The 12,789-nt window shown below is 40.2% G+C and overlaps 2 protein-coding genes across 2 annotated transcripts in view; both read right to left on the minus strand.

Moving 5' to 3' along the window:
- col13a1 (collagen, type XIII, alpha 1) overlaps positions 1-7,531 on the minus strand; it is a 123,552-nt gene extending 116,021 nt beyond the window's left edge. Inside the window, exons 1-4 of the mRNA XM_072282588.1 lie at positions 7,528-7,531; positions 7,177-7,203; positions 6,477-6,512; positions 831-857 (exon numbers count right to left, since the gene is read on the minus strand). Coding sequence (XP_072138689.1) covers positions 831-857; positions 6,477-6,497 — 48 coding nt within the window. The 5' untranslated portion in view covers positions 6,498-6,512; positions 7,177-7,203; positions 7,528-7,531. The remainder of the gene's footprint in view (positions 1-830; positions 858-6,476; positions 6,513-7,176; positions 7,204-7,527) is intronic.
- LOC140212086 (collagen alpha-1(XIII) chain-like) overlaps positions 7,491-12,789 on the minus strand; it is a 132,564-nt gene continuing 127,265 nt past the window's right edge. The window contains exon 4 of the mRNA XM_072282590.1: positions 7,491-7,535. Coding sequence (XP_072138691.1) covers positions 7,516-7,535 — 20 coding nt within the window. The 3' untranslated portion in view covers positions 7,491-7,515. The remainder of the gene's footprint in view (positions 7,536-12,789) is intronic.

Genomic DNA, 12,789 nt, shown 5'->3' on the forward strand with positions numbered 1-12,789 from the left:
AAGCCCCGTAATCAGGGGAAAAGGTTTGGCAAGTTTTCTTTTCAATTGGAAATTATATCTGCAGCCAAAGGCGACAGGCAGACAAGATGAAACAATTGGTGAAAAATTAAATGAACAAGGTTCACTGCCCCTTTCAAGGGCATGATGCCTGTCGGAATGCAGTGACTGATCAGATCTTCTTAAAGAGAGTGAGAAAATAAAATTATTTTCATCGGGGCATATGCTGAGGGGAATTCACTGGAAATGAATATGTAACACAATAGTGATAAGAACACAATATTTCAGAACACTAGAAAAATAAAAAGGTGATAATGTGAGCTGAAAAGTCCTGCCTTAATGGAGCAATCAGAACAGAAACGGAACCATTCTGAGCATAACTTTGGTGGGAGGTCTTCAGTGGAAAATCCTGTTTCATGGTGCTCAATGCCAGAGGCTGAGTTATACTTACCCACTGAGCCATGCACAGAGGCCACAAAATTATATGTCTAAAACAAAAATTGATTTCCTTTCGGGTTTGGGTTTAAGGATGGCAAAATTCCAGTAAGGTTCCAATCATTACCTAATAAAATGATGATTACACAGAATTATTGCTCGAGGGACAACTAATTAGGTTCGTTACTGACTCAGATCTAGATTCTCAATTATTTTCACTTATTTTTATTTCCACTACATTTAAAAAAAACTTGCTGCTGGAATATTTAGATTAAACTGAATCAAGTGTCTGTTCTACCCAATAGATAGCAACTCTAACAAGGAAGTACTTTAAAGCACTATTAACGTACTACTAAAAACACAAATAGGACAGGCTTCCCTTTCCTTGCATGACTCACCTCTTCACCAGGTTCCCCCTTTAGACCCTGCGCAGTCACAGCAAACACAGCATGCAGAGGTAAAGGAGAGACACAAATAGAGGATTAGTCTGAGACCATAAATGTACTATCAGCATCTTTCTAAAGCAATCTTTCTCAAGATGTCAGCAGCCAAAGTCCGCATCTCTGCATCAGTCTGTACTCAAGCAACAAACAAGCAGCACTGCAAGAGATTGCACCCTCGATAATCTTCAGTACTGAAAAGAGTGAAACTCGTTGCCTTTAGCAATGGGGAAATATCATAACAGAGTAACTTGGGAGAAAAAAATCCAGCAGTTATGAAAAGAAAATATTCTGGGGAAACTAGGCGAGAGATTTAGAACCCCAATCCCCAGATTCCCAGTGAATCTTTTGGTAATTACCTGCACAGTGTCACTAATGAGGAACAAGGAGCAAGGCCACTCTGGTTCCAATCATAGACAGGATTGGACCTTTTATGGTTGAATTAGGAGAGAGATTCTAATGCCCTTCCCTTGGACACATCGGTGGCACGGAGAGGGGAGACTTGCAGCATGGCAACTGCCGGTCTTCCATACAACCTTGCCGAGGCCTGCGCCCTGGAAACCTTCCAAGGCGCAAATCCATGGTCTCATGAGATTAACGGATGCCAATAAGGAGAGAGGAAGCTAGCCAAGTGTCAATCAGCTGAATGACAATTGAATCCATTTAGACCAAGGATTCCCAACTGCTTTTATGCCATGGGCCCCCTACCATTAACCGAGGGGGCCATGGACCCCAGATTACCAATCCCCGATTTAGTTGGTATCCACAGAATGCAACAAGGGATGGACCTACTGCTGGCTGACACTGATCAAAGTGTAATGTACAGGGTATGGATATGGCTTGCTTTGCTTTCTACTCAACAGAATAATCAGATATACTATGGGCTATCTTTTAAAGTAGTAAATATTATCTTTACAAAGTGGAGAATGCCCCACACAATTGCCCAGATTGTGGCAGATTTCAGAGACCCTTCCCATTTATTTTGTGCAAAGGTAAAAGTATCAAGCACACAGAAAGTGAGAAGAATTAATGCCTTGCTTTTCCAAAGACCCTACCTGTGGCAGGATGGGAGAAAGACAAATAGAAACTACATCTCTTTTCAGCCCAGTTTAAAATTATGATCAGAACCAGCTGGCAAGTATTCTCCATTGTCAATGGAAAGGATTACAAACCATCAATTCAATTTAATATTACACATTGGGACAGAAACAATAATAAATTTAAGGCAACAAATTTACTGCAGGTCTGTAGGCCAAACTTGGGAGTCTGATGAGTGATTTGCATTGAAATGGCTCAAACTTCTTGATATGTAATGAATTATTTTGGAGTCCATGTTACTTGGGAGGCACAGTAGCCATCCTGCTACATACACAAAGTGCAACCTACAGAAAGTGGCAGGATGAATGACCGAGTCATGTTTATTTTAGTTGTATGGATTGAAGGACTGAACGATCTTCAATCCTACTTCTTTCAAAGTTAAATCTTCAATATTATTCAGAGTAAATATATTGGAATTTGCTTCAGTATCTCAACTGAACAAAGGTGTTTCTGACAGTGATGCAGCCCTTGGTACTGCAGTATGATGCTGGTCTGGATTAAGCTGCAAGTTCGGAGGTGGAGTAAGAGCAGGGCCTCTTGCATCAGAGGCAATAGTGCTACCAATTAAAGCGAGGTACCACCACTAAATGCAGTAACCAGATGTGACAGGTTTGGTCAAACAAATACACCATAGTCAGATCCTGAATTCTTGGTTTAGGTTACAACAATTTTTCTTGATTATTCAGGGTGCAAACTCAACATGCGCAAGACAAAGTTGTGAACGTTTATCTTTCCAATCATCTTAAGCTTTTTTAAAAAAACCTTTTTTTGTGTGGTTAGAAATATTCAGGTTCAATGAGGATGTGATTACCTCAAAATAAAATCTCAAAACATTGTTGGCATAATGAACTTGCAGATCTGGTGTGGAATCTAACAAATGATTCTGATCACTTTTTTTTTAATTATAGGAGTCATTAATGCTTGAAATAGTTTTCTAGAATGATTAGCGAAATCTATGAGGAAACAAACATCTCTGTCTTACTTTCATTTGTTTTTGCTGGGTGGACTGGTCTCCTCTCACGTCTCTGCAATCTGATGTTTGGTGTCCTGACTGGCTACTGAGAATTGCTCATAGTTTATTTGAGTGGGAGCAGAATTAGGATGAGAGAGAGATCAGGCTGCACAGATGCCTGTGCGGGAATGGAACTGATGAGGTTGTTGTAAGAGCCAGCACAGACTCAATGGGATATGGGACCAGGAGAAGTATGAAAATGATGAAAAGAAACACCTTGCCATTGTGTCACCTGCCCTAAGATCTCTTTGTGGATCGATGCAAAGTTCTATCTGATAGTGTTTCTGTGAAGTACCTTGGGACACTTAATTAAAACTTGTGTTAAAAGCTGTTGAAACAGAGTTAGGAGATCTTTGCAACCTCTTTCAGATTGGATAGTCTAAAATGGATCAGATCTCTTCATCCATTCTTAATGATCTTGGGTGTTATGACATCTTTTCATCCTCAGTATAGCAACTCTTCACTCCACGCACCTCCAATTATTTTCTAAATCTACTGAACTCTAATAAATTCTGAAAGCTATTGGCCACCACTATTGTTTTCTATGCTTCACAATGCAAGAATCAAATCAAAAAACCAGGCCTGAAATTTATTAATATGGATAATTGTGAACCCTCTTTTGTATATTTTAACCACATTAAAGGTGCTCCAAGTTGTTGCAGTGGACGTGTGAAGATCCTAAACCTTACCTTTGTGAAATCTTCTATATACTCAAAATCGCTCACAACTTTGCACTTACATGACAATAGCAATAAACACACAGCCAAAAAAAATAATCCAACATAAATCAAACTTTATTGTAGACATGCTCTGAAAAGCACATTTATCACATTGTAAATTGGAGAACCTAAGAAAATCAGCTTCATCTATTTGGACAATTCCAGATTCACATGGAGAACTGAGCATTTTATTGGGCTCTATCAAGTTTAAAAGCTGAAACATTTCTGTAGTTTCCAGTTCAGTATATGAGAAAAGAGTTTGAGCTACAAGAGAAACAGGTCATGGAAATAAGTGACAGATAATCTTTTTTCTCTGTTTCTTTTTTTTTCTATATCAATCTTTTCATTAATTTTAAAAAAGTACATATATACAATCTACTGGAGGAACTCAGTGTCGAGCAGCATCTTCGGGGTGGGAAGTGGTGGATAGTGATTGTCAACATTTCTGTTGAAAACTCTGAATCTATGTCGGGATTTGAGCTGAAATGTCAACAATTCTTTTCCCTCCACAGATGCTGCTCAATCTGCTTAATGTCCCCAGCAGATTGTATGTTGCTTCAGATTCTGGCACCTGCAGTCTCATGGTCTCATGGAAGTGAGATTGGTAGAAGACCTACTTATCTCCCATGTACCTCAGTACTCAGAGTTACACATTTATACATGCCAAGGAAACCCAAGCAACATAACTAAACCCAATTATCTACCCCACACACTAAGTATAAATGGTTATAAAACCTACTTGAATGGTAACAAAAAATGGATGTTACATGACAATTTAGCTCTTTAACAACTCCTGAATGAACTGCCCAGCATTTATACTGGGGCAACTGGTGTTGTACAATTCCACCTGCACAGATTGGTTTACTTTTCAAAGCATCTGAATGCCAATATTTTTACAATTCTTTCACAGGATAGCAAAGTTACTGCCAATGTCAATCCTAAAAGTTTAACATTTTAAGTAAATTTGTCCTCAAAACTTCCCACTTCAGGTTACAGATTTGCTTTAGGAAGACTGGAAGGGCAACTTATTCTTGATCAGGCGACTCAATTTTTTCTCAAATGCATGTTAACAGGGCAATATTAGCAGCAAGGCAATATGAACAATGTCTCACTTGTTTAGACCGTCCGAGATAGGGTCCTGTCACCAAAAACCGAGCATAGTTTGGGCTTACTTAATCAGAAAAACAAAGCAGAGTAAGTGCTGCTAATTACAGGAAGCTCTGCTGTGAGCACTTCCTTATGCTGAGAAAGTGACCCAAAACAAGAAAGACTTAGGAACCTTTCAAAGTCATCTTTCTTAAAAAAAAATGTGCAATTAGCACAAGGTTTTTTTCGGTCCATTGCAATGATGCCTGAAACAATGTACCTCCACACACAGGAATTTAGCGGTGGCAGCCTAACCTTAGAAACTTGGTCAATTCCCCATGGAATTTCCCCATTAAAGGGTTGGAGAAATAACAATCAGTAATAACAGTTAACAACCCTTCAGCCCACACACAGTTGAAATTGGGGTCCTTTTGAAATAATGAGGATTTCAAATGAGTTTAGTTATTTCTGCAAAGACCAACACTGTGTGATAAATGTGCTTTATGCATGTTTACTTATATTTAAAGAAATATTAAAGTCCAGACCAGCAGCATGGCAATCAGGTTAGCCCACAGCATTTCCACATCCGTGAGTCAAAGCTTTAAAGAGGCTGTTCAGTATTAGGAAGGTATCAACAACGTAACAAGCAGAGACTCTATTGTTTACTATATTAACATTATCATATCAGATCAAAGTTATAAGAGAAGCAAAATAGATTTGTACTTGTATACGAGTTATAGATTAATACAAATCTTTTTATATATTTTTTTAAATTTACAATATTCTAAAGCTAGGCTTATATAGTAACATTTAGGAAAGTCAGTCAATACTTGCAAACACTAATCTGTAAATACAGGTAAACAAAGCTCATATGATTGCATATTTGCCTCTACATTGTCCTGAATTCTATTTAGCTGCTGATGTATTTAGATTGTTTTTGAATGGGGAGAAATGTTCACCAAACAGCCCATTTAACTAACCAATGCTTTAAAAGCCAGAGATTTCACTGCAGGAGATAGCATATTTTAAAATACATTACTATCAGAACTCCAACGCACCACAGCAAAACAACCTCGCAAACTTTGCGAAAGCCTGATTCAAAGACAAACTTAACCTAAGGTCTTTGTTACATTTATCTTAAAAGTGTAGCAGTTCACAGCAGTGGCAGAACCGCTCCATCAGTGAGATGGAGCCAAAGCAATGTGCAAAATGCTTTAAGAAAGGTGCAGTTAAGTGTGGCACTGTCAAATGAATGGTTTAAGGCTGCATTATCCTAGGGCTTGAAACTGAAAGAGAATTCAATGATCTGTACAATGTCACTTTAACAAAAGTCTTCTATCTCTATGAGCCAGATGTTGTTCTGACCTTTTAGAAATGTTTATGCAATAGCTCCCTTGGGAGAACAAGACCTCTTCCAAAAATGGTGCCTTTTTTTTGGCTCCAAAAGTTATACACATACAAAAATCTGTACTAGTTAAAATATAAAATATTATAAGCCAATTCAGACACCCAAGAAAGGTGCAGGATGCAAAAGGGTGAGGCAAGGGGAAGGATATTGCAGCGTTAATTTTTTTTCTTTGACACTTCATTCAGACAGCTGAAATGATTGTTCATTGTGCTTTCAGTGCAAGATAAGCATCAGATCTATGTAACCACGCTGCTAAAATTAGATGCAATAAATAAACTTACCCTTCTCCCTGGTAGGCCCATGGATCCTTTGTTTCCCTAATAATCAATGTACAGTCAGAACTGTAAAGAAAGAGTTTTTTTTTGCAATTTCACCCAAAAAGCTGCTCAGCCGCACACGAGAACATCCAGCAAAGACGTGTGCCCCAAAATCACAGAGCAAGCGTTTCAGAATGTAATGCTCAATCACAAAAGCATGAAGGCTTCCCATTAGATGCTACTATTCAGTGCTTTACACACCAAACTACCAGATTGCTAGGCCAAGAGTTAAACCTTTGGAAAAGAGCCCTTATCACAAGAGAAAGCTGGCAACATGATGACTGTATGCTAACACCACACCACCAAGTTAAAAAAAATTCTTCCATACATGTAGCCAGAGCCAAGATCATATATCGGAGGAGCAGTGTTTGTAAAACAGTTAATTAGCACGATGAGAATGATGTGGATTTTTAATATCTGGGATATCAATCCTTTCTGAAATGAAATTATTCATCCTAAATGAATTTTTTTTTCCACATTGTTAAGGCGAAAAAATAGAACACATGAATTATTATCAGGATTACGTGGGAGTGGACAGAAGTCAGCAAAAGGCAAGCTTTGGAACGTAGCATGGGGTAGACAAAGCCTGTTAAAACAAGGCAGACAAGTGCAAACACAGAGTTAGGATTAGACAAGGAGAGGGGTGCAGTTTAAGGCTAATTACCGGAAAGCCATCTCTTCCTGGAGCTCCCTGAAGTGATAAAAATCAGTAGAAAGGGGAAAAAATTAACATATTATATACATAGCCCAACAAGCCAAAGGGATAAAGCTGACTTTATTAATTTTAACTTTTAAAGATACAAAATTTATAAGTGCACTGGTGCAAAGGTTTTACAGCATCACAACAAATATACATTCTGCAAAGACCAAGGAAAGTTATGATGACATGGCAAAGATTTAGCAGAAATAAGTTAATATCTAAGGTCCAGTACACCAAACAGAAGCTTAGAGACAGACGCTGTTATTTTTGACCCAACCTTTTCTCTTAGGCACAACTAGCGTTTCATGTACTTACAGCTGGCCCTGTGAACAGAAGAAAAGAGTGAAAAAGCATATTATTCTCCTGTGGTGCTCAACATAGAATTAATACAAGATTCATCATTGGTTTAATTACTTAGCCTAGAGACAAAGCATTAAAAAATGCATTACATTTCAGATGGATGACACAATGTAAAGGGAAGAGTTCTTTATGTAGAATAAGAACAGACAAAATCCATTCACATACATTTATTTTATACACTAAATGGACATAAAAAGAAATTTTAAACTCTTTTAAAGTTTTCGCATCCAACTCCTGTAAAAATCCCACTTATCAGGAAAATGGAACTAAGTACTTCTTGTTGAAATTCAGGCAGAAGAATGGGTTTCAGAGGGTGAATCAATCAGTTATGATGGAATGGCCAGCAGACTTGATGGACCAAATGGCTTACTTCTGCTCCTATGTCGTATGGAAATATATCTCAATAAAATGTCATTTCCCCAACTTAGAAGCTGGGTCAGAAATTGAGATTAATGACTCAGCGCTCAACAAATACATTGATCAAGCTGAAAGTAGCAAAATATATGTGCCTTAAAGTGTCTCCCAACAATATTACCATCTTTATGTTTTCAAATATATCCTATAATTTTCATTTAAACCATTGTTGCCACAGCTCTTGGAATAGATTGAGGATTCTGTGAATTGTTAACTGCTGTCACTAAACACAGGGGCTCCTTGTCCCAGTTGGCGAATCACTCCATGTGCCATCACTCTTCCCATATTTAAACAACTTTCCTCTTTTCTTGCCAGTAGTATCTACCTCTAATCTTCGAATCAGTGTTTATTTTATTTACTTAAGAGATACAGCATGGTAACAGGCCTTTCTGGCCCAGTGAGCCCTCGCCACACAATTTCACCCATGTGACCAACTAACCTACCAACCTGCATGTCTTTGGAATGTGTGAGGAATCTGGAGCACCCTGGAGGAAATTCACTTCAACAGAACTGACCTACATCTGGACTGGGATTACTGTAGAAGGGCAAAACTATTGGCATGGACAAGGTAGGCAGCCCACTCCTGTGCTGTACAATCCACGACTCGGCCCCATGGGTGAGGCTTCCTGCAGCTAACTGACCAGCAGATGGCAGTGTCTGTGAGCCCGAGGTTGTGATACTCCAAATAGGGTCACCTTTGCTTTCAAGGAATTATCACCATGACAATTCCTTGACAGTAAAGATGATCCTATCTGGTGACTGCTAGTCTCGTGCGCCAAATATGGAGGAAGGTCACATTTCAGTTTAAAAGGGGCAGAGACAAGGACAGAGAGTATGGATGAAATTGGTCCCAATTCAGTGGGACAACTCAGATGCTTCTCACAAGGTTCTGAGAACGCACCAGTCTGATGCCCTATCTACTGCTGGCACCTGACAAACCTGCCCTTCCAAGTCTCTTCAGTGATGATGGCTCATTATCCCCAAAAATGCCCATTATGTGGATAGAATTGTGCTGTGGAGATCTACACATCTGGCTCAGACCAACTTCTCTGAGGACCTTGCATAACTACAGCAAGGCAATCATGCAAAAAACTTGAGGTTTGAATTTTCTCATGTTATAAAGAAAAATCTCAATGACCTACCCACATAAAAAAAAACTTCAATTGTAGTAAAGTACAATATGGACCCTGTATGAGTGGCTATTTGAAGGGAGATCATGGACAACAATCTCATGCAGACTATAAGCAATAGTTTTTTTAAAAAAGAGAGATGCAGCATGGCAACAGGCCCTCTGGCTCAATGAGGCTGCACTACACAAATACACCCATGTGACCAATTAACCTATCAACATGTACATCTTTGGAATGTGGGAAGCAACCGTAAAACCCGGAGGAAACCTATGCAGTTATGGGGAGCATGTATAAACTCCTTACAGACTGCGATGGAACTGAACCCAGACTGCTGATGATGTAATAGCGTTACGTTAACTGCTACGCTACCCTGCCACCCCCATGGAAAAAGACAAAGATCTGTAAAAGATCTTAGGATTTAAGTTCTTGAAGACTTTTTTTTTTATGAACAACCGCTTTCATGTGCTTTGCTAGAAATAAACAAGCTCTATCAATTATTACCATCTCTGCCATGACTAAATAATTACAGAATTGTTTAAGAAAATAAAGGTGCCTTGAGATATTCTTTCCTGAAATTTATATTCCCCAATCTTAGTCTAGCTGACAGACATAGGAAGTGGAAGAAATGCAAGGAGAGGTAGCCGTTAGTCCTTGAACAGCAAAGAAATTACCATTATTCTACAAGAGGTTAAAAGAAAATCACACGGCGTTTAATTTAATAAATGGAACTGAGAAACATTCCCAAAGTGAGTGTTCCTATGTGGTGTCCGTTGTCCAAACTGAACCCTGCAGCCCCAAGACATGACTGCCTTCGGAAGGGGGTTGATTTCCACATCTTTATCCCCAGCATTTTGCAGAACTGGGTCAGACTGGGGTCAACTTTGAAACACTACTTCCCAAGATTTCTTATCAACTCCTATTTTTAAAATACATTTCATTTGGGGAAAGAACATTAAGGGAGGAAAGCGAGAATGAACAAAATGGATGCAATGCCAATTTTTTTTAGTAAAGGAATGAGTAATAATATTTATTCTTTAGGGCTTTTAAAAATTATTTGGTTGTTTTCCATTATTGAATGAAATATGATATTCCAGAGTCGTACTAAAATGTATTGAATCATTTTAATGTATTTGCCATCATTTACTAATTACACTTTTTTAAAAAAAAGAGAAGACTGCACCACTACAGTATTCCCCTCTATCACAGACCCTAAGATGTACACTAACTTTGAAAGTAGAATATTGGTACATCTTTCCGAAGACAAGAAAGGAAGCCCTTCAGGAAAGTAGGAATTCACCATTTTATTATATATGGTGCAGAGAGACAATTGCAGGATGTTTAATAGAACCTGACATATGGTCAGGTTGGTCCAGTCTGTGTACCACCAAAAGCCACTGGTGACTAGCTTACTCAAGGAAAAGACAGTCTAAAAAACGACTTGGAAATCTACAACTTCAGAATTGCAGAATAGTGACAAAGCCAGCTAACCAAATTATGCAGAGTTCACACCTTGGAAAGAAAACATATTACTCTTTGGTAGTTTCATAGAATGCAACTGATAACAGATCCATTAAAACAACTCTGACATTAATTTCTCCAATTTATAGGAAAGAGCAGCTGAAATTAACCAATACCAAAAGACAAAATAATTAGCTTATATTCAATACATACATTTTCCATGTTGGAAATTGAGAATCCAATTAATAATGCACAAATACACATTTAAATTTCTTTCTTACTTTTTTTCATTCAAAGATACAGCACGGTAACAAGTCTTACCGGTCCAACAGGCCCACGGTGCCCAGATAAACCCATGTGACCAATCAACCTACTAACCTTTACACTTTTGGAATGTGGGAGGGATCCAGAGCACATGGAGGAAACCCACACAGTCATGAGAAGAACATACATAGTCCTCACAGCCAGCTGCAGAATCGAACCCGGGCCAAAGGCACTGTAATAGCATTACACTAACTGCTGCACTACCATGCAAACTCTCATTTGCTTCATCACATGAATCATTACATAATGTATTATACAACTTGATTGCTGTATATTACAAGTTCTTTAGGGGGTAGGATGGATCAATATCATATCTCAAACAGATCACTTTTACTGGGTCGCTGTAGAGACACAGGAAAAGGAACTCCTTTTTTTTGCCAGGAGGGGCGGAGCTTAGGATGATGCCACCTAACGGTGCCTCCTTTACTTGCATCTTCGGAAACAGCTCTATTTCTATCTTTAATCTTTTTTCCCTTTTCAGGGTTCTTTTGAAAACCCTGACCTGGAGTTACATGCTGACTTTGGCTCTTTGTGGAAATGGGATCCGCTCTCAGGGCCTCACGACCGGCCGCTTTTTGATATACCAAGGACGCAGCCTGGGAGATTAGCGTGCCTTCAGGGTGCCAGATTTTCGTGGCTCTGGAGACGGGCTGATTCGAGGCCGGTGCCACCACTTGATGTGTCGTAGGAGTACACAGAAGATCGAAAGCTGCGAGCCGGTTGCTGGCTGTGTGCTCAGACACCCGAGCTCTTTGGGCACAGAGCTCGGAAAAAGCAACGCAACAGACTTATAACAACATAAATCAATGAGTTGTTTTGTTATGTCTCCCTCCGTTTTTTTTTAAACACTGCTCAGGGAGAAGGGTCTGCACTGCGCAGGCGCGTGATGTAGCGCGCCAAGGTTTAAAAAGCAGACCACCATATACAGCGGCCATCGTTGTAGCTGCCATTGTCGGAGTGGACTAAGTCAGAGTGGGACGGCTTTGGCTCAACAGGCTTCGGCGAGAACAGGCAGAGGCCAGGGTAGGTTCCGGTAAGTTTTTTGTTCAGATTGTTTACTGCAGTGAGAATGCCAGGCAGGATGTTGGAATGCTCCTCTTGCAGGATGTGGGAAGTCAGGGAGCCCTCTGGTGTCCCTGACAACGACACCTGCAAGAAGTGCATCCAGCTGCAGCTCCTGACAAACCGCGTTAGGGAACTGGAGCAGGAGCTGGATGACCTGCGGATCATTCGGGAGAATGAGGAGATTATAGATCGTAGCTACAGGGAGGTAGTTACACCAAAGGAGCAGAGGACAGGAAATTGGGTCACTGTCAGGCGAGGGAAGAGGAAAGAGCAGGGAGAGCAGGGTTCCCCTGTGGCCATTCCCCTCAACAACAAGTATACCACATTGGATACTGTTGGGGGGGATGACTTACCTGGGACTAGCTGCAGTAGCCGGATCTCTGGCACTGAGTCTGGCTCTGCAGTGCAGAAGGGAGGGGGGGAAAAAGAGGAGAGCGGTAGTGATAGGGGACTCGATAGTTAGAGGTGCAGACAGGAGGTTCTGTGGTCGTGACAAAGAATCGAGGATGGTTTGTTGCCTCCCAGGTGCCAGGGTCAAGGATGTCTCTGATCGATTGCATGACATTCTGAAATGGGAGGGTGATCAGCCAGATGTCGTGGTGCACATAGGCACCAATGACATAGCAAGGAAGAGTGAAGAGGTCCTGGACAGTGAGTATAGAGAGCATGGTAGGAAGTTGAAAAGCAGGACCTCAAGGGTGGTAATCTCAGGATTGCTACCTGTGCTAGGTGCCAGTGAGGGTAGGAATAGGATGCTCTGAAGGAGGAACAAGTGGCTGAGGAACTGGTGTAGGGGGCAGGGTTTCAGATTTCAGGATCATTGGGA

Source organism: Mobula birostris, chromosome 18, assembly GCF_030028105.1.
Source record: "Mobula birostris isolate sMobBir1 chromosome 18, sMobBir1.hap1, whole genome shotgun sequence".
In the NCBI taxonomy this organism is placed as follows: Eukaryota; Metazoa; Chordata; class Chondrichthyes; order Myliobatiformes; family Myliobatidae; genus Mobula; species Mobula birostris.